This window comes from Musa acuminata, chromosome BXJ3-2, assembly GCF_036884655.1.
Source record: "Musa acuminata AAA Group cultivar baxijiao chromosome BXJ3-2, Cavendish_Baxijiao_AAA, whole genome shotgun sequence".
In the NCBI taxonomy this organism is placed as follows: Eukaryota; Viridiplantae; Streptophyta; class Magnoliopsida; order Zingiberales; family Musaceae; genus Musa; species Musa acuminata.
The window spans coordinates 35,607,476-35,632,560 of record NC_088350.1 but is presented as its reverse complement, the minus strand read 5'-3'; the positions used below and the strand labels follow the sequence as shown (position 1 = coordinate 35,632,560).

At 40.2% G+C, this 25,085-nt stretch overlaps 4 protein-coding genes across 9 annotated transcripts; 3 read left to right on the top strand and 1 right to left on the bottom strand.

Moving 5' to 3' along the window:
• Window positions 1-603: 603 nt before the first annotated feature.
• Window positions 604-1,786, top strand: LOC135630825 (uncharacterized). The gene has a single exon (XM_065138048.1). The coding sequence runs from the start codon at window positions 709-711 to the stop codon at window positions 1,609-1,611; it is 903 nt and encodes a 300-aa protein (XP_064994120.1). The 5' UTR covers window positions 604-708; the 3' UTR covers window positions 1,612-1,786.
• A 2,554-nt stretch (window positions 1,787-4,340) lies between these two features.
• On the bottom strand, window positions 4,341-6,278 carry LOC135584926 (patatin-like protein 2). 2 transcript variants are annotated; one of them, XM_065138929.1, is made up of 6 exons: window positions 6,054-6,278; window positions 5,782-5,963; window positions 5,396-5,597; window positions 5,154-5,315; window positions 4,786-5,088; window positions 4,341-4,704 (listed from the first exon to the last, which is right to left on the bottom strand). In XM_065138929.1, exons 1-6 carry the CDS (start codon window positions 6,210-6,212, stop codon window positions 4,450-4,452), a joined length of 1,263 nt encoding a protein of 420 aa, XP_064995001.1. In that variant the 5' UTR covers window positions 6,213-6,278; the 3' UTR covers window positions 4,341-4,449. The 2 variants fall into 2 exon arrangements, with proteins under 2 accessions (XP_064995001.1, XP_064995002.1); XM_065138930.1 differs by having other exon boundaries at window positions 5,396-5,585; window positions 6,054-6,277.
• A 3,400-nt stretch (window positions 6,279-9,678) lies between these two features.
• On the top strand, window positions 9,679-11,784 carry LOC103976693 (cyclin-D4-1). Its single transcript, XM_018822175.2, has 6 exons — window positions 9,679-10,187; window positions 10,500-10,586; window positions 10,702-10,806; window positions 10,916-11,117; window positions 11,209-11,330; window positions 11,418-11,784. Exons 1-6 carry the CDS (start codon window positions 9,864-9,866, stop codon window positions 11,652-11,654), a joined length of 1,077 nt encoding a protein of 358 aa, XP_018677720.2. The 5' UTR covers window positions 9,679-9,863; the 3' UTR covers window positions 11,655-11,784.
• Window positions 11,785-14,942: 3,158 nt separating this feature from the next.
• On the top strand, window positions 14,943-23,326 carry LOC135631901 (pyridoxine/pyridoxamine 5'-phosphate oxidase 1, chloroplastic-like). Of its 5 annotated transcripts, none has more exons than XM_065139993.1 (14): window positions 14,944-15,299; window positions 15,383-15,421; window positions 17,428-17,595; window positions 17,672-17,777; window positions 18,923-19,089; window positions 19,215-19,457; window positions 19,638-19,726; window positions 19,824-19,874; window positions 20,004-20,094; window positions 21,099-21,203; window positions 21,294-21,364; window positions 22,627-22,722; window positions 22,820-22,889; window positions 23,060-23,326. In XM_065139993.1, the coding sequence occupies exons 1-13, from the start codon at window positions 14,949-14,951 to the stop codon at window positions 22,884-22,886; spliced, it is 1,644 nt and encodes a 547-aa protein (XP_064996065.1). In that variant the 5' UTR covers window positions 14,944-14,948; the 3' UTR covers window positions 22,887-22,889; window positions 23,060-23,326. The 5 variants fall into 5 exon arrangements, with proteins under 5 accessions (XP_064996069.1, XP_064996065.1, XP_064996066.1 ...); XM_065139994.1 differs by having other exon boundaries at window positions 23,032-23,326; XM_065139996.1 differs by having other exon boundaries at window positions 22,991-23,118.
• Window positions 23,327-25,085: the final 1,759 nt, after the last annotated feature.

The window sequence follows — 25,085 nt, the reverse complement described above, 5'->3', positions numbered from 1 at the left end:
TCTCTCATCGTCTTCTTTTGCCCATGTCAATTTTTTTTTTTCCTTTCTCGGTTGTCTAATTCTCTCTCTCTCTCTCTCTGCTCTTTATACTTGTTCCTCTCCTTTTGTCGACTTTCATTGCCAATTATAATCTTAATTAAATGATATTTTTTCGAATATACTTAAATCCTATAAGACTGTTGTTGATATGGAGGCTTGAGGAAAAAAAAAAAAAATCAATGCACGCACTCTTACCCCTTCAAAACATCAATGTCGTCGCCGTTATATCTAGAAGCATCACCCGCAAACAAATCGAGTAATCGTGATCGGCCGCCTCCACAATTCCGTTTCAAAAATTTCTGCCATGAAGACGCCATCAATCATCGAGGATCAACATGTTTGACATCATCCTCCAAGGAAACCGAAGAAGGAAGATTAGACCCGCTAGCCTCCCTTCACGTTGCATCCGAAGCAATGAGCCATGCCCTGAGCTAAGAGAATAATATCCTCAGCCAATCAATGCCCGTCGTCCGACACTCTTTCTTTCGTATCATTCCCAACCGCCTCACGGTTGCCAGAGAACAAACATAAGCCCTTATGGTCAATTACTCCTTTCCTCCCAGCTTCCAACTCCCAACAAAAAGCTCCCACCTCTCTCTCTCTCTCTCTCTCTCTCCATATAATCCTGCTCTCACCAACCCACACGAAGCCTTCGCAAAGCCAAGCGAGATGGTGGAGTTGGCCGTCGCCCTGGCGCCCGCCGACCCTTCCTTCTTCCTGAGCGCACCGTCGAGCCCGAGGCCGTTCGGCGATCCCGCCGGCTGCTACTACTACACCAGCGCGCCTGCCAGCCCTTCTCGAGCTGCGGCAATCTACACCGACTTGTACGGTCCGGAGGAGAAGCCTGCAAGCCCGAGACCGGGCAACGGCGACGACGAGGTACCGGAGTTCTCCTTCTGCTTTCCCGGGAAGCCCTTGGGGGAGTGGCCGACGCTGCCGATCACCGCTGCCGATGAGCTTTTTGAGGAGGGCATCATTCGGACCGTGACGCCGTCGTGGGTCGAGAATGGAGGAGGTGGTGCTCCTCAGATCGCGGAGGATGGCTTGAGGCGAGAGAGAGGGAGGAGGACTCTGTCTTCCTTTTCCGGCGCTTCTCCCAGAGGCCTGAGAGGGTCGACGTCCCTCTCTGCTCTAAGAGGAGGCTACGAGGGGGACCTGCCAAAGCCTCCCAGCTCCTCCCCGGCCACCTCCGCTTTGTCGAAGGGTGGCGGAAGCAAGAAGTGGAAGTTTTCCGACCTGTTCCTCTTCCGCAGCGCATCCGAAGGGCGCGCAACGGGACGAGGAAGCAAGGACCCGCTGCGCAAGTACACCCTCCCTCCTCCCTCCTCGTGTACCAAGCGGGGGGCCAACGGCGGTGGATCGACGAGGAGAGGATCTGCGAGTTTGCCGTCAGCACACGAGATATACTACTCGGCAAACCGAGCAGCGGCGGAGGAGCAGAAGAGGAAGCAGATGACACCTCTGGCTTACCAACGCCACGGCCTGTTCGGCTACCTCAGCGACAACCCGGCCATCCACAGCATCACGAAGGGGTTCGGTGGCTCCTCCTTGTTCTCTCGCAGGCAACGGTGACCCACATCCATCCCATGGAATCATTCTTCTTCCTGCAGCGTGCATTGTGTTGTAATAATCTTCTTCATACGCAAATGAAAATACATTATTTGTTTTTTTTTAATCTCAAATAAAGGAGAAAATAAAGCATCAATTGTAAGAAGAACTATTGATGAAACGAAGATGAGATTGCTGATGATTCCTTCTCTTATCCGACTGGTCTCATCCACACAACACGAGAGAGAGAGAGAGAGAGAGAGAGAGAGAGAGAGAGAATTTGTTGTAATTCTTCCACTCTAATGCATGCATTCAGAAGCTTGAATGGGAAATTGATCGAGCTGGGAATCCACCCCACCCAAAGTTTGGTTTCTGCTCTTGCGTTGTAGCAACCAATCCAAATAATTGCAATCACATCCAAATAATATCAGACCCTTTTTACCAAAAATTGAGGTTGAGGTTTTCATATCTTAAACATCGATCTATATTGGTCTTTAGTGTACCAAAGGAGGAGGTTTTCATATCTTAAACTCAACATCTTTATTTTGCTCCTTGTCTCTCTGCTTCACAATTAAAACTCAAGCATTTTGATTTCAATTATGACAGAAACTTCTTCTATCTTCACTAAAACTCGGAAACTAAAATCCTATTTAATCATGGTTTCGTTTAAATAATTCCAACACATAATCTATAAACTTTGGATTAAACAGAATTTGAATATGTAATCAATCATAGTTCAGTTCAGTTATAAATCCCTTAAAAAAAGAGGAAACATGACTCGTAAACTCATTGACGATTATTCTCATTCATACTTACCAATAATAAGTCAATTAGTGACGTATTAATAATAGACTTTAACATCATTGTGCCTTAATTTCGACTCAATCCATGTCTGCTTCTTGATCGGCGAACCTTCCACATTGGCTTCTCGACAAGGTTATTGCCATTGTCGACCAGATCTTGCAACTACTGCTACTTCTTCTTCTTCTTCTTCGACATCTCCATCAATGCTCTATGATCTCCTTTCAATGTATCATCATAATATAGTTGATGCAAGACTAGTAATAGAAAGGATTTTTTTTTTGGATAAGGAAATAGAAAGAGAGAAAAGAAACAAAAATATATTAATAATTTAAAAGGGCAACTGAATTTATTCACACAAATGTGGTGTCAAACTAGACAATTCAATTTATTGATTCATCCATCTCCTTTATAATAATACTGTTGCCCTTTTTATAGGCTCAAATACAAGGATAAAAAGAAATATATATATAAAGTCTCGATATTTTTCTTTGTTAATGATATTCTTGATCGATAGACTTTCGTTTTCATAGAGAAGAAAGAATCTTTAAGATCTTCGGTATAGATTTATAATCTTTAAATAAGAAAAATTATAATTGAATCGAATATATAATCTCGATGTTCTTCCTTGTTAATGACCTTCTTAATTGATAGATTTTTATTTTCATAGAGATGAATTTTTATAATAATTAAATAAAAAAAATCTTCATGTTCTTCCTTGTTAATGATATTCTTGTTTTCTTTTTCTCTGAGCACGTATTGTCATGTGATAACTTATTATACAATATAAAATAATCTTAAATTAATCACATTTATTTAAATAAAAAACAGTAATTCCTCCGTTAAAGTTTCTTACATTAGTTAAAGATTGAATATTTTTGGAGAGGCTCTGTTGTTGTTGTCGTCCTCGTCGTCGAAAAGAGATTGGACATTTAGTCCCTATGTGAGGCAATGGGCTGTGGGTTTGGATTGAGTCATTGCCCAAGCATGTTAGAGGCCGGATTGGCCCTTCTTGTTGTGAAATGAAGGCCGAGCAAGTTTGGGAGTAAGAACAGGTAGAAATCTAAGCTGTTGATATTATCATTGCGCCCGAACTGGTTTGTTGGAGATTTATAATTAAGCAAGCGAAGGCAGAGCCAAAGGAAATGGGCAGATCCATAATTAGGTGCTAATAAATAGGTATCATATATCCTAATTGTTTTCAAGAAGAAGACAAGAACCCAGAGAGAGAGAGAGAGAGAGAGAGCCGATGGATGTCGGCTAATTAGAAGAACCATAAGCATCTTCTGCTTATTCTATCAAGCTTAGGATTTGGATGACTGCAGTGGCTGCTAAGTACGAATTATGAATCTTTGGCCTCTTTTGATTTGGTTTGGTAGCACCTCTTGTTCCTTTCTGCCTGCACCACCAAACCACCTCGACAAAAGCAACTTTAGCCACTGAAAGCTACTTCTCACTGGATGTATGTCATCAGTTTTAATTCACCTACATGTAAGCAAAGCATCATATAACCTAATCATCTACTCTCCCAAAGCATCAGTTTGGTGAAGATTCTTCTTCTTCTTCTTCTTCTTCTGTTCTGTTCTGTGATCAGTTAATGCGGAGGGAATATAAGACCACTTGGCTGGAGATAAGCAATAATATTGATGTTGAGAGGAATTAGATGGGGCAGTTTTAGCACTGTCACATCCTCCTCTCTTACTTACCTGCAAGACTTGTTTGCTTCGTCTCCCTCGAATAATGAAGGCGTGTTGCTGTTACGTGCGTCTCAAGCTGTATATATTTTATTGTTTACCGATATATCACAGATATCTTTCTCTCTCTTTGACTTGTATATTACAAGTCATTTTCTTGAATGACTCAATCTTGTGGAGGAAATAGTCGAGAGGAAAGTTATGACGTCGATTACTTGGAATTATCTTCTTGCCATCATTTACTTGCACTTGGAACGATTAAGAGCACATGAAATCTACTTAATATCATTCAAGAATGGATTTCTCATGGAGATTATTGAACACACAAATATGACCGAGTTTATCGAACACAAACATACGACCGAGACTAGTGCTGCGTGGCGTCGGAAGAAGTAAGTTGTTTGGATTGCCTGCGCCGCTTCTCGTCCGACAGCTTCTTGGCGAAGCCAGTAAGAGCGGCCTCGTTGGTTCCCTCCCCGTCCACCGCCTCGGACTGACCCGTCTCTATGTTCACCCTCGACACCGGCTTCTTGAGGAGGCTATTGCCGATGTCAACCAGATCTTGCAAGTTCTTCTTCGTCGAGACGTCCACCGATGATGTTTGTCCGGTCAAAGTATCATCCTGTTCACGTGAACATTAGAAACTCGATTAACATGATTCCTCCGTTACAGCCTTCGAAGGTTGGTGGTGGTGATGCGTTACCTCTATGCGTAGGTAGTTCTTCCCTTTGTTGAGGGCTTGGAAAAGGACGGATGCGTGGATGTCCACCATGTCTGCGCTCGCCTGAGTAAAAATATCGATCAAAGGAGTCGTGCCCTTGTTCAACAACCACCCGAGCACGCCCCACTTTGCACTCTCCTGAGCGGTAAACTTCTCCTCTTGCTTGGGTGCTCCCGTTCCCAGAGAGATGACCAAAAACCTATCATACTCCACCGGCTGGTACGAGAAGAAATCTGGATTACTCAGGAGGATCTCCTTGGAGACTTCCGTCATGGCTGTCAAAGTCTGTCGTCCCGTATGTCAGTACAATGATGACAAGATAGACATACGATTTAGGTGTCTAAACTTACTGGATTGTTTGCTGCCACACCGCCATCGACGAGATTGAAGCTCCTCTTATTCCCGTTATCATCTTTGGTCTCAAAATAATGTCCAGGAAGATAGGTTGGTGCTGCAGATGTGCCGATGCATATGTCCGACAGAAGAGCGTCCTTCAATGGTGTACTCTTTGTCTGCGTTTACGGATGAAACGAGCCACTCATGATTAGTGAACCCGAAAGAGGCTGCTGGTTCGGGCGGAGAGTTACAGTACCTGGTACGTGGAAAAGACGGTGGGCTGCAAAAGCTTGATGTCAAAGGTAGGGATGACGACGTTGGTTAATGTTTGACTAAGTCTTGTGTCGCCCAACAGCTCTTGGATTTTGGCGTGGAGATACTTGCCATCGTACTTGGGTCCAGAGACGGCACCCACAAGGTTCAGTGCCGAGTTGAACAAACCAGCACTGCAACCAAATCTGTATCAGTCTTAATCGTATGCTCCTTGTGATTAACAATCATGTAGCAGCAAGTAATTGATGTTTTGGATGCAATAGACAGAATCGATGATCACAATAGCTTTATCATGACTCCGTCTTCCATCCATCAATGGATGCATGCAAACTAGTGCCACGATCGATGGTGTTACGATGCAATACTAACTTCTTCTGAGGAAAAATCTTGGGGCTGTGGTCCAGATAGAACTGGATGATGTCCTTGGCAGCAAACAGTGGCCTCTTCTCCTTGTTAGGAGCTGTAAGCATCGCGGTCACGAGGCCACCGGTGCTGGTTCCGGCGATCACGTCGAAGTAGTCTGCTATCCTCGCCTCCGGTCCATCCAGCTTCTGCAACAGCACCAAGAACAAAACAGAATTTAAGTTGGAGCAGCTTGTAGTCGCCGAAAGCCACACTGAAAACCAGGTCACCATGCTTACTTGGAGCTCGGCTTCGAGGAAGGCGATGATGGTGGCGGGGATCAATCCTCGCACCCCGCCTCCATCGATGCAGAGAACGGTGACCCGCTTCCCGAAAGACGGCGGAGGGGTTGAGATTGGGGCGTCGGTGGTGGCCGGAGGTGTCTGGTCGCTGGCCATGGCGTTGTCGGAGTCAATACGAGAACAAGATTCTTGGGTTAGCAATTTGCATTGGTTATATCACGGATATATCTATATATATAGACAATCAAGAGGAGGATGTAACACCAACTCCGACTTGGAGCAAGTCAATTTAAAGAACACTTGAGCCTGAAACATGTGCAAGGCAGAATACTACAAACTTGAATGATTTCCTGACCAAGTCTTCCGTAGCTGTCCAAATTTTGTTAATTTGTGATTACAGATCAGCCAATCTTATTGTTGCTTGGGAAATATCGTCGGGTATCCTATTTAGATTCCCATTGTTCTCATTGACTTACAAATACTCGTCCGGTTTGCTGGTTTCTATCTCTAATTTGATTGAAGGATGGTAGAGTCTGCAAGCAAAAATCGTAGCCCCAGCTTAATGACCTTCCTGCCATCTCGGACCTAAATATATCTAATCCGAAGGAATCCTTCATGATTGGTGGACCGACTCTCGTCTTTCTCGTTGTTGCGGCTTGCACAGCGACGAGGATGCGGATGGAAGGTGCAACCGTGCAGCACATGCTGAATACAAGCAACTTGTTGGATTTAGATATTGGCTACGTTTTAAATATGTTAGATGCAATTGTATGCGAGATGTGGAGAGAACATGTAGTCGGCACGCACGTCGATGGACAAGGAATAGCAGTCATTCTTTGAGGAAGAGCTGTAAGCTCGATACCTGGTCAGACGAGCTTATCCTGTTGACATGACTGTCTAATCTATACAACTCATGCACGGGAAGTGTTGTCTACAAGCCATTAACTACGAGTTTCTATAACATCATCACGTATAGATTTAATGGATATTGGAGTATAGGATAGTCTTGTGAGGATCTGTCTCTTCGGTTGGGTATCTGCCATCCCATCCCATGTGATAGTTTTGCAACCTTCACTGCAGGTAAGAAGAAGAAGAAGAAGAAGAAGAAGAAGAGGGAGTCGTATGCTAGAATACTCATCGAAAGAAGTCGGATAGTTATTTTCCGAGTAGCCGGAGTGAGTAATTCACTTCAAGACATTGTCATCCACATGAATCGCAGCAACAGTAACGTGGATTGAATTGACCACTCTACAAGAGATCGATTTCCTTCCTCGCTTAATTGTAATGTGGAGGAGGGCGTGGAAGAGTCAAACACGGGCGCTTTAATTCGACCGCTCTCACTAGGAACAGCAGTGGGTGACCCACCCCAGAATTGTGTGACTGAGTGTCTCGATCACGTCTCAATTATGGAGAAAGCCATGGAAGAAATAGGAGAATTGATCGTGAGGATAAACAAAGCACTTCTTTCCTTTCGTTTCTCTCCTCACAGTACAACTTACCAAACAGTACACCACAAACTACCATCACTATTTAGATAGACTTCAAAGGTAGCAAACTCATCTCTTTTGCTTCTTGTTCTTGATCTATCTCTAATCCTGTTATAGGAGCAAAAATGCAGTAAGTCAAAGTGAAAGTAGAGCAACGTGATCATGAGTTCTTAGCTTGCTAGTAATTGACTTGCACAAAGTCGGAGTGGACCAACTAGTAACTTTATCGTTGTTGCAACTTGCACAGTAGAGTCAAAGATGTTGCGTCTAATACAAGCAACGTTGTTGCGTTGAGTTATCGACCACGTTTAAGAAATCCAAGCCAAGTTTAATGTACGATATCGTGAAAAGAATATATGGAAGGCCACTCGATTGGACAAAGGAATAGCAGTCATCCTTCGTGGAAGAGCTGCAAAACACACAACCTAGTCGGACAAGCTTATCCTGTTGACATGACTGCCGTCGTCTGATCTATACAACTCATTATGTTGTTTATGGGAAAAGTGCTAGAAAAATCATGGTTTATAATTTGAAGTAACAAAGAAAGTTTTTTTTTTGTAAGAGTCTCTAATTTAAGTAAAGGTTTCTATGCATCATCATAGATTTAGTGGATCGTGTACTGTTCTTGTAGTATAGAATAATCTTGTGAGGATTTGTCGCTCGAGTTATTTGTCATCCGATGTGATCGATTTCATTTTATGCTCATGAAAACTATCATCTCTCCAAGCTTCGCTTCAAGCAAGCCGAGAAGAAGAAGAAGACAAAGATCACGATAGGAGGTCTCTTCTTTCATCTCTCACTACTTACTACTACCTGCACAACTTATTAACTCAGGCATAAGAAAAGGTCTAATATTGATGTGGTTATTGTTGGTTCCTAATTGATTACACTCACTAGTTGAAGATTAATGGTGATTGTTATTGTTGTTTTCTCTCTTTGTGATCTTTGACTTTCATGATGATTATAAAGATAAATTTGTGTTATCCTCGAGATTAATCATGATCATTTATTTGATTGAAGATCGATAATGAACATTGACATCATATTCAAATGATTAATTAAATCAAATGTAATTATTGATAGTATATAAGAACAATTGAGATCAGCTATCTTGGTCTTTTACCGCATCGGTAATAGGTAGTGTATTGGATTTGATAGAGTATGTCATATTTGATTTGATATGCTTCGTTTGTTCATGCTTTCTAAGAAACAACTACTATCTCCTTATGGATGCATTATTAACTTACATGTGTTAAGGTCAAATGTCTATTATGAGCAATTACAATCAATAGGCATAAATATCCTAAACATATGATGTAACGGCCCCCAAACTACACCATAAAATGGGTAAACAAGATATGTTCAAACATACTAAAAAAAATCTAGGCTCTTCAAACTAGATTGACTTATTCAAAACTAATATTGACTTGAGTATCATATGGGTGTTGTTAATATCATCCCCTCGACTTAGTTTTGTAGAGTTAAGATCGAAAAAAAAAAAATCAGTTGGCTTGCAACTCAAATAATCTAAATCAATTCTAATAGTTTAGCGTTAGAAGGATTGATTCCAAAGCCTCTTATCTTTAACCATTACATAGGATTCTAATAATCATTAGAACTGTTGCATCATTACTTACTTGATGCACTATATCATAACATTATAATTGATCGATCAACCCAATAAAATGATTAGTCAAATCAATCAAGTCGAGTAGATTAGGTTGAGCAAATTGACTCGTGTCGATTTCATGAAAAATTCGAGGTTATATATATATATATATATATATATTTTTTTTTTTTTTTGATTTGAAACCTTCAAACAAATAAAATATTACTTAAAAACACACAAAAGTGTTAGTACAATCGATGAAAGGAGAGAGAAAGAAATGTGGGGAGGAATCAAAACCACCTCTCACCAAACCATGCCTTTTTATGTGCTATCACCTCCACCCTAGTAGAATCTATCAAGTCAGATCACAGTCTCTCTCTCTCTCTCTCTCTTCATTAGATGCCTTGCAGACCATATCATGACGTCATCATTTACGTGGACGAAGCTAGAAGCCAAAATCCATCCTCGTATATAAACCACCCTCAAAGAGAGCTTCTTCTTTGTACTCCTCTATTCTCCCCTTCTGCATTGTTGCTTCAGACCCTCTCACATCTTCTCTCATCCTCACCACCAAGACCTCACAGAGACCCCCTTCCCACCCTCTTCGTACTATCATCTTCTCGTTCTATATCTAAAGACACCATTTTTTAGGGAGGAAGAGAAGAAAAGCATCAATCTGTCTTAATATCCACTGCTTTTGATTCATCCGCAATGGGCCTCAGCTACAAGTATGCTTCCTCCATCCTCCTCTGTCCAGAGGATAGCAGCAGCATCCTGGGATTCGATGATGGGGAGGGGGAGGAGCAGGACTTGCATGGAGAAGCCCAAAGGCGTGACCTTTGCCAATCTCCCGACAAAAAGAGTGGCTTTTGTGGGGGCATTTTGATGGACTTCACCTTGCAGTCGGAGGACTGTGTTGTCGAGCTGGTCGAGAGGGAGTCCCAGCATCGCCCACAGGGTGACTACGCCGAGAGGTTGCTGAGGGGGCAATTAGACATGGTTGCCAGGAGTGATGCCATTGACAGGATCCAAAAGGTGGGTCGAGTTTCCCTCTGCTTTACCACTTCTTTGTTCCCTCTGATGTTTTCCCTGGATCCCGTTCTTCCTCTTATGAGTCTTCAGTGGATGGGCATTTGATCTCTGAAACCACTGATCAATGTGATTAGAGTTTACTCTTTAGTTTTTCTACTCCTTTCAGTGCGGGGATGCGCAGGGAAATCGATTCATCTTATCTTTCCCCACTCTGCATGCTCTTGATGATCGAGATATAATTTAGCTTTCTTTTTTATGTTATTATCTTCCTTCATTTACCCTGTGGCAATTTATCATTTGTTTCTCAATGATCAGGTTCATGCACATCACAATTTTGGACCTCTCACTGCTTATCTCTCTATAAATTACCTGGATCGATTTCTCTCCTCTTACGAACTCCCGGTAAGAGGAAAATACTATGACACCTACTTCTTTAATGTGATGCATGTAGCAATGTTAGCCACATAGTGCGTAAATGTATGGCTTTGCTGATGTACCGGTGTTTCGATTTCTCTAGTTTCAGCAAGATAAGGCTTGGATAACGCAGTTGCTATCAGTGGCCTGCTTATCTCTTGCTGCCAAGGTGGAGGAAACCGAGGTCCCTTTATCTCTGGAATTACAGGTTTAAGAAATAGAGAAACCAAAATAGTTATGTATATCAAATTTCATCTTGGATTATAAGATCCCATTACTGATCAATGAAATCTACCTTTTTCGTTGTGGACAAACAGGTAGGTGGTGCAGACCATGTATTTGAAGCCAGGACTATACACAGAATGGAGCTTCTAGTTCTTGGCACCCTCAAGTGGAGGATGCAAGCCCTGACACCTTTCTCGTTCATCGGTTATTTTCTGTATAAATTTAGTGATGGAAATTTGCCAGATAGCTCGTTAACTTCTTCTTCTGTGGACCTCATTTTGGGCACTGTTAGAGGTCAGTGATTTAGAGTGATATACCCATAATCTAGGGAGAGTTAGATTGGATAAAAAGGCCTAACATGACTGTGACTGTAACTTGATTGCAGAGATTGATTTCCTCGAGTACAGGCCTTCTGAGATTGCTGCAGCAGTGGCACTGTCAGTCTTGAAGGATACCCGAATTCTGGATCTTGACCAGGCTTTAGCTCGCTGCATCCATGTAAATAAGGTAAGATTAACCAAATGTTATACACTACTTCAGCAATAAAATGCTATTTGTTTCCAAGGACCTAATTGGTTTGCACAATGAATTCAGGAAAGGGTCTTGAAGTGTCATCGAGTGATTCAAGAGATGACATCGATGAAGAACAGGACAAACAGGAACACCAGTCCATCGATATCTGCTGTGCCAAAGAGCCCGATTGGGGTACTGGATGCTGCATGCCTGAGTGATGAGAGTGATGATGTAGCAGTTGAATCACATGGAAACTGTCTTCTTCACTCCTCTCCAGCTGCCAAAAAGAGGAAACTGAACAGACCATCAACTTCATGAGTGTTCACCTGTTTGATAGTTTTTGCCAAATCCAATTAATTTGTTTCTGAAGAGACTTAAGTGTGGCCAGGATGAGCTGAAGTATGTTGTTGACTTGAAATTTAACAGAGGAGAAAATGAGAATAAGTCAGTTGGCCTACTTCATCAACTCATGCTTATGATTTGAATGCAATTAACCAGATCAAAAATTTTCAAGCATAATATAATATAATGGTGTGCAGCATGTAATAATGACAGATCAGATTGAAGCTATTATTTTGTGTGAGAAGTACAGATTGCTAAACAAAAGTTCAATTATTTGTGATCCAAAGAGAGGATGGATTACTCCAGAGAAAACAGAAACAAACTGCAAGTAGATCTGCATATAAAAGCACAATCAGGCAGCATATATCTATCTATCTCATCCATTGATTCTTCATGTATTTGTACTTTTTTTGCTATGTCCTTCCAAAGTTTGACTGCTTGTCTGCTTAGACTCTGGAATTTGCTGACCCCACGATATGTAGATGAAGAGCCCATTGTTCAGTGGCAATCTTGGAATGGAAACATGCAGACAAGAATTTATAGGGAAGAGTGGTTGGTGGAAGCCCCCTTTGAAGTTTCAGGTTTTAGCAAAATATTATCAAAACAGTGTGTCATTTGATGGGATTTACCTTCTTCAAACTCCATCATCATATGTAAACATGGATTGAGCATTGCCCAAGACCCAATTCTGTGCCTCTTGGAGTATCATGTGTTGGGATCTGTGAACTTTTTAGCTAGCAGGACTTGGAACATAATGCACACAATGTTCGCAGCACTGTCATGTCCTCGTCGTTCCCCCATAAACGAAATGCAATGACTCTTTCACGTGAACATGATCATCAGCTCGATATGGAGAGGAATATCCTTTGTGCTTTCTTGTCCTAAAAATATACATATGAGATGACTTTGTATTTATGCCTATAGACAACAGTCAACTGGCTTAGTTTCCCCTATTGAAGAATCTGCCATGGCGTCTTCTGCAGCAAATTTCGTTTAACTATTTATGATTAATGGTCCTCCATTTTCCATGCTCTTTTGCTTGCAGGTCTGCTGACATGTGAGCCTATGTATACTAATACTGTAACGACAAGCCTCCATCTTTTGGCCATTGACAAAAGCTGAGCAAGTTTCTTCGGAGACATGCAAGAGAAAATTTGGTCCTTTGGAAGTCCACGAAAAAGACCAAAGAGAAATTACTACTTCATTGATATCTGGGAAAAGGAAACCGGTGTGCAATTTCACAGAGAACTGTCTTGTGGCAGGGGGAGACAACTTCATAAATACAGGGAGGCCTTTTGTGTACCTTTGAAAGTAATACTATTGTGACTTTGAACTGTGAATTAATGCAACAATCAAACCCCCAAAAAAAAGTGATTTTTGTGAATATTAGGATAGCAGTGTCACCGTAGATTTTCTGAAGCATGGAACTGAGGAGGGTTATGTGAAGGCCAATCTTGAAGGATGTTACGTAAAGGCCAAAGCTTAAATTTGTGGAATTAAGAGATTTGAAGACGTGGATCAAAGCATCTAAACTTCAGATAGAGTTCGAGAGAAACAATTTGGCAATAAGCTGAAGTTGGTGTTGTCTCTTCCAAATTGTTTGGAGAGGTTTTCAAGTACAGGAGGCCAATCCCTTCTCGGAATACAACAGGCTAAGCCTGAAAGATGCTCAGCATATTTGGAATTAGATGCATGAGAGCAACAGATGTCAGTATAGAATTTGAACTGTAACATGGATCTGAATCTGTTCTGTTTGGGGTATATCTTTTCCAATTCTGCTGCACTCTGTCTGATGCCACCATAACATGAAACAATGTAAACAGGAGATTAGCTCGAAGAATCTTTTCGCTGTTTCAAGTCCCACCTAACATGCTGTCTCAGCAGAGGTAAGTCATCGGCAAACACTCATGCTCGAGGATGGGACTACTTGGATGCAGTAAGACGTCACTTGTTGTGCTGAGAGACGTTGAAATCTTAATCGTAGTAGCTCGTCAGAGACCAACAGCAAGTGAGCCTCATCAAGTAATGTTCTTGGAGACTGGAAGAACACATCCGAATGGTGGTCTGACTTCAGATATAGATCCACTGACCGGAACACTTAAACCGATTTATACCACCTCAACAACTTCGGTGCAGAGGAAGAAGAACCAGGAGGTAATCATCCTGTTGTACCGAAGTGGTCACTCCAGGTTGGCAAACCTCCCATCTGCGATCTACAGTCTCATATGCAACAGATCGTCCACCAATTGCCTGGGGACCGAAATTTTATGGGAGTCACGCACATCAACAACTAATGCATAGCTACCAGGATCGAACACCGATGAGCGCCTCGATGTTCAGATACATTACCGGTCCCGGGACACTGCTAGAGTTAAAGCAGAGACACAAACAAGTTTCATGGTCTCAGTTGGGTAATCGGCCAAGGTTTGGCTTTTGAGATGGGTAGGTGAAGACAAGAGACTGATTCAGGCCTGATGTAGGTAGGAGAAACAGATTCACAAAGTGCTCGCATTAGATAGATGAGACAACAGTAAGGCCGAAGAAGGATGAGACAAGCGGTGAGTAATTTTATGGAACAGATGTGTCATCTGTAAGCGTGCGTCAATCAGCTTCGAGGTCGGAGGAAAATGACAGACAAGTCGGTGAGAGGGCGACGATGGAGAGTGTCCGATGCGATTTATTGCCCCGTGAGCAGCTTAATGGTGTTCAACAGCCGACCCAACTAGTGGACACTGACTGCGGCCTCGGGGTTCCATCAAGCTGGAAGAGCTGGTCCCGGTCAAACTTTGACTCTTCATTCCCAAAATTATTATATCTCAAAATTATCCTTAGCCAAGTATTATGATAAATAGATTTTTTTTACGATTATGATAAATATTATGATAAATAGATAGAGTACCCCTTACTTACTGAGAAACACCTAAACAAAAATATTGTGTTTTTCGAAAAATTCAACCTTAGTTTTTCTCTCTTTTAATAAATGCTAATTAATATTTATCTTAATTTTTTGATATAAAATAATCTGAAACATAGGTAATAATATGGATAAAAATGAATAATTAAACATACCTTACCTTCGGAATCCCATGGAGTTTCGTTTTTGTTCTCACAATATCAATCAATACTCGATCTAACATGAACCGAACCCAATTAGAGTTGGGCCGGAAAATGGCCCAGTGGGCTTAATTAATCCGATATGAGTTCATGAACGAGCTCAAATTGACGAGGAGAAAAGAATGGCTTTACCGTGTCGTCGTCGCAACATAAGATATGTTACCTCGGGCCAAACGCCGCGTTATGCCATCCTTTCTCCTCCTCTCTTCGCTCCTCTTCACTCCCACCCTATCCTCCTCCTCAGCTGCCGCCGCCGTCCCGATTCCTTTCCCCAATCCCCTTCGCCGCCCGTTGTCAGTTTGCCCCGCCTATCCTTTCTGGGGTTCGAGAAGAGGACCGGGGTCGATCTGCTACGCGTCATCTCCGCCCTCCTCGCCTCTCGCCCGCGCTCTCTCCTCCACGGGATCGATGGAGGACCAAGCCGTGTCATATCTTACCCAGCGAGAGGCGGCGGAGATCGATGAGATCCTCATGGGACCTCTGGGGTTCAGCGTCGATCAGCTGATGGTGCTTTCATCTTTTCTTCTCGCATTCTCAAGTTCCCTTCCTCCTCTAATTTGATTTTGATTGAGATGTTCTTCGTCTGGCAGGAATTGGCGGGATTGAGCGTGGCCGCGGCTATATCGGAGGTAATTTTGGTTCTCTTAAGCCCTTCTTGTTCTCTGTCACTGAAATGCTCACAGGGGTCATATTAATGGAGTTTGTCATTCTTTGTGTTGTTTGTGCATTTTCCGTCTTGGGTTCTGCATGAACTTCTTGTACTGTAAAATATTAAAATTTAACATAGTTTGTAGCTCAAATTCATAACTTTTGGTTCAAGCCAATGGAGAAATATGGTTTCTTCACTTATTGTGCATCGCAAATTCACGTTGCCCACCTCTGATTTGAAAAACATGTGGACTCTGAAAGATGTTAGCGGATACTTCAAATTGATTGAAGGATCTCTAGTACAGTTTTTTATCCTAGCCATTCTGTTTTATGTGGTAGATGGAATAATGATCACAAAGTTAAAAAACGGATGTTTCACTGTCCAAAAAGAGTAATCAGCATTCTTTCAATATGGCATGCTCACTACTTGTCCATTTTGTAGTTGGGAAAAAAAACTTTTGCAAATATCTAGTACGGTTTATGGGTGATACTCTGATCATCATGCTGTTGTAGAGAGCTTCTGCATGACAATTAGCAAATATTGGTAAGAAACAAGTAATAGTGTTCACAGAAGCTTGAGGAAGAAACAAGTAGTTTTGATGACTTTTGGCAGCATAAACGAGTAGAAGAAACTCTAAAAGAAACCTGAAAAGGATATCAAGCTGATAATCAGGTATATCCATTTTCTATGATTTTCCTCGTATTAGCAACATAAACTTTAGTCCTTAGAGTTGCCAACAGGAAATGATAACCTTAAATAGGAGTAGCAGTGACCTTGACCTAAGTATTTTAAGAAGATACACCCACTATAGGTGGCTACATGATATAGATGATCCAACTTTTCAGCCTCCTTTACAGATATGTTTTATGATGCTTCAGCTGAAGATATAGAACCACAATCCTTTATATTTATGTGTCAAGACAAAATTACAAATTATATTGTTAAAATTCTCACAATCAATAGTTTTTATGATATTCACTGCCTTATCCATGGAAATTTCATTTTGCCATTAGATCATTGAGTTGTGCAACAAATATGACGCTGGATTTGCCTCTAAATTTTCTAATATAAGGTAATTGTGGTGGAGAATTCTAATATTGGAATCCATTTTAAAACTTAATCCTTTATTATTATATCCTGATTTGTCAAATTCTTTTGCACGAGTAAACAACACTGGTAATATGAAGATTTTCGTGCAGCAGTTTTTTAATAAAGGATTAGTGGTGTGGACATGTCCCTGGTCGGACAAGTTGTGTTGACTACCTGGACGGTGGTTCCATGATAACTTGCTGAGATATATTAGAAACTGCCTTCCCATTTAGTACTACCTGGACGGTGGTTCCATGATAACTTACTGATGGTAAAAGCTAAATATGTGTTTGTAGTTTGAAAATCATAGGGGTAATATCACATTTTTAAGAAGGCACGTTAGATTGAAAACCTACTGAGTCCATTAAACAAATTTGTTGTGTTAAAGCTTAAATTTCTTGATATTTGGAGATGGATTATGAGCATCTCCTGTTAGGGTGATTATTGTGGTGGGAATCATGTTGAGCAGAAAGATCATGTAAATGTCAATAATCCTGAACAGGCTATAATTTCGGTGGATTTAGTGGATGCATTTGCAAAGACATCTTATCGGATTATCAGTTCCATGATTACTTCTCCAGCTGAACTTTCATAATTAAGCTAATATGTCATGAGGGGCTATTTTATACTCATTGCCAGTAAGATCATGATGAATCGGGCCACCTTTATTGGGAAATTAAAGTCTCTAATAATGTTTCATTCAATCGTTATGTCAAGAGGGAAAGAATATTACTGTGGACCATGGATCCTTTTGTATTAATTGATTTTGTAGATATCAATGCTTAATCTTTTTCGTCAACTGTGAAGGATCTCATGATTGTTTATTATTAGATCTCAAAATCTGTATATCTCAATGCTTTTGCAAAGTTAAAATAAGATGTTTATGGTTTTTAATAGGTCTATAAATCAAGTGAATATAGACGCGTCCTTGCTATCTGTGGTCCAGGAAATAATGGTGGTGATGGTCTTGTAGCTGCTCGTCATCTACATCATTTTGGATATGAACCCTATATATGTTATCCAAAGCGTACACCGAAGCCTCTCTATAATGGCCTTGTTACTCAGGTATGGCTCATTTCCTTTTCTTTTCCAGTTATTCTCATTTGATTAGAGTCACTAACTATTTTATGTTATTTTGCAGTTGGAATCACTATCGATTTCTTTCATTTCTGTTGATGACTTACCTCAGAACTTAACGGAAAATTTTGACCTCATTGTTGATGCGATGTTTGGATTTTCATTTCATGGTAACTTAAGTGCCTATTTGGCATTAATTTGTTTTGTGCTTCTGTTTTTGAAAGAGATAAATGTTGTATACTAATGTAGGATACATCATGGTTTAAATTTTCACTTCCATGCCCAGTATCGGCATGGAACTCCACATATGAGCATCCATTCCAGAACACAACAAATGTCCCCACTTTAATATTGGGTCAATGGTCTGACACGAACAAAGCTCTCTAGAATTTAAAACTGTAGAAATTAAGTTTTATTACTTTATTTTTATTTCTGTTCTTTTGGAGGAAAACCTGTACTTTAAGAGCTTTCACCGTTCTAAGCTTTGTAATCGTCTGACAATTACTGCTAGGCCCATGATTGCTCAACAATCTTTACTTGATCTTCTGATGGGTCTCTAGGATGAACTAAAAGTGTCACCATTAAATGTGCTTTCAGTAAAACAAAAAGAAACCTGGAAAGAAATATTATTTTTTCATTTTTTTTATATGTAGAAGAACCCAAAATCAAGGCACTGCTAGATGGGCTGAAGATTCTTATCAAGTTTATGTTTCCACGCATTAATAGTCGCAGACAAAATGCTTGAATACTTTTTTCTTATTGCTCCATATTCAACATTAGTTAATGTGAATTATAACCTTTTTTAAAATTTGGTTAGTTTCACATCCTTGCATTAAGTGCTTACACATATCTTTTAGTCCCTGCTCTTGTATGATGTTTATTAGGGAGATTCTAAAAATGTAGGTATTGTGTATTTGGCTGAAGCAAACTGTATGTAATTGATTTTCTTGATTCATTTGGTTCATATGACCAATTGTTTTTTTTTATTCCAAACAAACAAGATCACTGAATAAGCTTCTTTGGCTTTTTTCCAATAGTCTCTTTATTCTGTCTTACAGAATTTTACTTGGATGGTTTAATTTCATCAAGATACTTTGAAGTAATTCAAAGACATGTAAGAATAGATTTTTTTCTGCAACCTATTCTTATGATGGTGCCAAGATATTCTACATAGTTGCATTGTAAGTAGATTATTGTGATCTTAACCAAGACGAAAAATTGAAATGCTTATTACATAAAAGTAATGCATCCATAAACTTGGTTTTAGTTAACTACTTGTTTCTTTAGATGTTAACAATAATGAATGTGTATGTAGGTCAACCAAGGCCACCCTTTGATGATCTTATTCAGAGGCTTGCTTCTCTAAGTCGTGTTGACTGTGGACGCAAGAGATCATCAGCTATTGTTTCTGTTGATATTCCTTCCGGTTGGCATGTTGAGGAAGGAGATATCACTGGTGAAGGCTTTGAACCTGACATGCTGGTATCTGTCTAAATTGAATTTGGTTTGTTCTTGTACATAATAGTATCTGATGGTGGATTTTGTACGCGCACATCTTTGTTATTATTCTGAAATAACTTACATCTGAATTTACTTTTTATATCTAGGTTTCATTAACTGCTCCAAAGCTCTGTGCTAAAAAATTTGTCGGCCCACATAACTTTCTTGGGGGCAGATTTGTTCCTCCATCTATCATCAGTAAGTACAAACTTAAGCTTCCTCAGTATCCAGGCACTTCAATGTGTGTGAGAATTGGAAAACCCCCATCTGTTGACATTGCATCACTGAGGGAGAACTATATTTCTCCTGAACTTCTTGAGGACCAGGTGCTGTCGCACCCTGTAGATCAGGTATATTTTCTTTGTTTTCAACTGGATCTATTATATGATTTCTTATGTATTTCAATCTGCTCCTTGGCTGCTGAAACCACTCATGCTCTTCAAGGTCAAACGATAATAAATCTGAAATATTTGGATCAGGTGTATTTATCTTTTAACTTTGAATAACATTCTACCATGACCATATGCTAGTTCCATAAATGGTTTGATGAAGCAGTTGCTGCTGGCTTGCGTGAGCCAAATGCTATGGCCTTGTCAACTTCTGGCCATGAAGGAAAACCGTGTGTATTCTTTTTGAGCCTTTTCTTCATGAAATCAGATTCACAACATGTTAGACTTTTGGTCTATATTCCAAAACTTGAATTATCTTTTCTGCAGTTCATCACGGATAGTCCTGCTAAAAGGAGCTGACAAACAGGGGTTTGTCTGGTTAGTGATGTTTGACTAATTCTGCAACTGACTGCTGAGTTGAATTTTCATATTCATTAACAAAACATATAGTTTATATTTCTTTCCATGAGATGGCTTTACATAAGCATGTTTATTTTGCTAATTTAGGTTTACCAATTATGGGAGCCAAAAGGCCAAGGAATTGTCTGAAAATCCTCATGCTTCACTTCTTTTCTACTGGAATCCTCTTAATCGTCAGGTTATTGCTCTCTCTTGGGGTATTTAGCTTTGTCTTCATGGAGACAATTACTTTTCATATGAGATTACAAAACTTTTTTTTTGGAAATTTGATTATCTTGGTACAACTGAAGGGCTATGGTTTTTTTATATGATAAAATTTTGGTTGGATCAGCACCGATCTAGCATCAACTTGATGAATCTAGATCAAATTCATGCTGATTTAGGTTCAATCTACTCAAATATTGCCTAGATCTACATGAACATGGGTCAAATTCATGTGGATCTATGCCGGATGTTGTTCTAGACAAGTTTTGCATGGTTCTTGACCAGATACATAAGTATCTAGTTTGGAACCATGCAGTGTGGATCGACTTAGATACAAATAGATCAATGCTGGATGTGCATTCAGCCTCAATTTAACAAAAACTTTATGTTCAAAAACATAAAATATCTAAATGAGTGAGAAACAACTCTTACACAAATAACAAGTTGGCTAGGTTTAGATTTTCCACGAATTGAAGAAGAAACCAAGCTTCCTAGCAAGAAACCCACACCATAGCTTGAAAGAAAAGTCACAAACGTGATGTTTCTTGAGAATTTCGATAATAAAATGGGAGAAACTTGAAGACAAATTTTGAGAAAAAGAGAACGAAATAAGCTTGATATTATTGCTGATGGAAAAGAGAGGAAATGAGCATATTGGTTGAGAAAGGCGAAAAAGTGGATGGAAGAAATGTGAGCATCGAATGGTATACTCATTGCCCAACCAGTGACGATAGTGGTATTCTTTTTGTATCAGAGAGAATTTCTGAAAATCATTGGTTTTAGAATTGTTTATTACTTTATTAGTTACATTGTTTTGCATCAATGATACTATTTTTTAATAATCATTGATTTTAGATGTGTGTGATGAGTAACATATTTTTAGTTGATATATATTTTCACAGTGAAGAAGAATTCATTCTTTGGCTTCTCCATCTGGTTGGGACTTTTGTCTGATGCGGTCAGTATTATAAGTTGCAGGTTAGAGTTGAAGGAACTGTTGAAAAGGTTTCTAAGGAGGAATCCGAGACATATTTCCATAGTCGCCCTCGAGGAAGTCAGCTTGGAGCAATAGCTAGCAAGCAGGTCTGATGTGTTTGTCTTGCTTTTATCTATGTATAAAAATGTTTTTATACACGTCAGTGGAGACTTAAATGTTTTAATGGGTTTCTTCAGAGTACTACTGTAATCGGAAGGCATGTGCTTGATGAAGCGTACAAAAAACTAGAGGAAGAATATGCTGATGGGTTAGTTTAACTAAGCCTTGTTTTGTGTCAGAGTATCTTTGTTTTTACCTCAGAGTATGTTTGTTTCTGTCATGTGCCTGTTGCATATGAGTTTGGTAATGCTGTTGTTTGAGCAGTAGCTTTCATCAAGTTAATGTGTTTGGCATTGCTTTTTCCCCCTCTTTATCTTTGTTTTGACATCAGAGTATGTTTGTTTCTGTCATGTACACGTTGCATATGATTTTGCCATTTTGGTAATGCTGTAATTCGAGCAGTAGCTTTCATTAGGTTAAACGAGTTTGTTATATGCTTATGGCTTTTATGCATGTCTATTATTCCAACTTCTAAGATGCAGTCTTGATTAATATATGCTATGACAAAAGTACCTCATTTTTTGGTTTGACATGTTCGTTTTAGTTAATGTTTCAACAGATAGGCAAATAGAAGTATTATAGATATTTGTGAATCCTTGGAAATCTCTTTTCTGTTTTTATTTGCGCCTTTTTTTTTTTTAGAGATGAGAGCCTTCATGATTTTTATGTCAACATGATCATTCTTCAGCTTTGAAGGTGTTAACCTTGAAGAACCTTGCACATATGTGCCCTGTAAATTTTAGTCTTCTTTTTAACTAGGATATCTTCGACCTTTTAAAGTGCTCATTTCATGTTTGAAGTGGATAAAGACTGTAAATATGAGGATTTCAAATTCTGTCCTTTACTAGAAGCCATTGCCTTGTGTCCGGTCAGGTTGTATGTTTAGTGCTTGTAGGCCAGAGTTTATTGCCTTTTTTTCTGCTCAGGTGTCCTTTTTTTTCATTATTTTCTGACTTTTGTATTATAAATTGGACTCACTCATGACTGTAAGAGATTCTAATTGATTCAACACTGGTTCATGTGATCCCTTATCATTTTCTTTTGGTTGTTGAACAAGTACGTTGTCTGACCCTATCATCCCAGCTTTACTATTTTTAGCATGATAGAAGTCTGTGGCTCTCTCTCCCATGGTTTTTGTATATGCCACTCAGGAAGAATTTGTACTCCACCCCGTTAATATGCACTCGGTCAACCGACCCTCACCATTGAAATGTCAATGTTGTTGAAGCTAAAACTGCTTTGCATTATGCATTCTGCTTCTCCAGAAGCTTGATCCCTATGCCTAACCTGCCTTTGCATTATGTAAAACCCTGTTAGTATGCACTTGGTCAATCTACCCTCATCATTGAAATGTCCATGTTGTTAAAGCTAAAACTGCCTAATCTGTCATTATGTATTCTGCTTCTCCAGAAGCTTGATCCCTATGCCAGAGTACTGGGGAGGCTACAGACTGAAACCAACCAAGTTTGAATTTTGGCAAGGCCAGCCTTCTCGTCTTCATGATCGGTAGGTCCATCCCGTTCGATGAGGCATCTGGAAGTATATGTTATGCTTCATGGCTTATGCATTAGCCAATTGAAATGAATATTTTTGTTTTTTACAGGCTTCGGTACTCAATCAGGACAGTAAACGGAGGCGAAATATGGCATATCGAAAGGTTGTCTCCATGACTGGTAGTGTCTTCTTCTTCAGCCTCTACCCTGCGATAACAAAGAATATCTAAATTTAATCCTTTCTACTGCTACTTAATCATCTCTCATCATGTAAAGCTTAGAATTGTTTTGCATGTCATCAAACTGCCGATCCGCGTCCTAGAGTGCTCATGATAGAAAGGTTTTGATAGGGGTGGAGGGGCACATGCTGCGAAGTCCAAGATCTGAGTTAGCTTAGGGGTCCTGCAACAGTCTCTCTGTTGCCCCAATCTGAGGTGTGTTGCTGTTTGCGATCTTCCACCTCTGTTTCCCTTCCAAACTTCTGGTTTGTTTGGCGACGCGACTTGTTCTATGTGCCGACATAAAATCAGAAACATCTGTTTTAGATTTGGTTCGTCTCGGGATGAGGCTTTATGTCTGAATCGATTTGGTGAAACATTATATTCGAAGATTTTTTATGACGCTCTGTTGACACAACGAAATATAAATGGTAGCAGAAAATGTAGCCTTTGTCGAATCAGATTTGTATAGACATAAAAGGTTTTACTCGATAGTACCGTAAACAGGACAAAACTGAACCAAAATCCTCGGTCCGGTTTAGATTTCGGTTTGCATGATTTCCTGGTTCGATTTCGGTCTATGAAAAATTATTATTCGATTTGTCACCGTCGGGAAGAATAATAGCATGAGATTTTGATTTCGTGTTGATTTCTTATTCGAAGCATTTGTTTGACCTCAAATCCCGCACGAGAATTTAGACTCATCTGACACGCCGGACGTGCGCTTCAAATAATAATAATAATAATAATAATAATAATTAAACAATGAATGAAGGTCACAGTAACTAACACGTGCGCTTCAAATAATAATAATAATAATAACAATAATAATAATTAAACAATGAATGAAGGTCACAGTAACTAACACGTGCGCTTACCGCACACCAGAAGAGCTTCAAAGTCGTCCAAAAATTATTAAATGGCTAAAAAATTGGCAAAATTTCGGTTTCTTACCTTCACGGAAGGTGAGCAGAATGTCACGGGTCACGAGACCGGAATGAGTTTACCGCACACCGGAAGGATGTCAAAGTGTTCCAAAAATTCCAAAATGGTGGCAAAAACATCCGACACTCGGTTTCGTATGGTCACCGGGAGTGATCAGAACTTTAATACAAACAAAACGAGGAGGACTACGAAGACCTTCGGGTGCGCTTACCGCATAATAGATGGATGTCAAGGAGCTCCAAAAAATCCAAAATTGATCCCAAATCGTCTAAATTTTGGTTTCTTAATCTCATTTGCGGTGATCAGAACTCACGCCTTAAAGTCAAAAAAGTAATGCAGTTTGCGATCGATTGGGAACAATTAAGGAGACCGATTAGGATATGACAACCTAATGAACAGATCAAACACAGAGAGAGAGAGAGATGAGTTGAATTCCTCCTAACCAAGTTTGTGCTCCACAAGCATGAGTTTAACGGACGACTCTTTTATCCTTGTCGTGGTTGCTCCAAAAATTAATGCACCGGAGGCTGTTTGGACTTCGCAATCGTTCCACCGGCATGAGCTAAACCCCCCACCAGTAGTAGTAAATACATACATTGGTTCTTGCTGCTTCTTGGTGGTGTTCATCGAGACAAGCATTTGATTCTGGCAGAAGCGAATATTTTGATCAAGATGGAGCTGTTGTGCTCCAGCTTTTAGTGTGCCGTCAAACAGTGAGAGTAGCCATGTGATTTCGTCCCATGTCTTATTACCTTAATACGACCTCGTCATCTTCTTGTATAACAACACGCATAAAGTTGTACTGCGATGCGATGGCAGCCTCCTCTCCGATGCTCTCTTCCTCCCATCTCTATCTCTTCCGATCTGACGTACTAAACTCTTCTTTTTCATCGACTCTTATCTCCCTAGTATAATAATGATGCGAGAAGATCCCTTTTATATCTTACTTTACCTCCTCGATCTCCTTGAGATCTTTGTCATCGTCGATTTAATCGCCGTCGTCTTGGCCATCATCTCCTTTCACTGCGAGGGGGTTGATTTTCTCCTGTCTAATGTTGTCCTCACATTGTCACACCGATTGTTATTTGCTCCCTCCCTTATCTATCTTTACCGATGATAAGCCTAACGAGATTGAGCTAGTGCTTTAACAATATCAGACGAAAGTGATGAAGTGGAGGAGGTCACACGGAGACAATAGACCCTTGCAATAGAG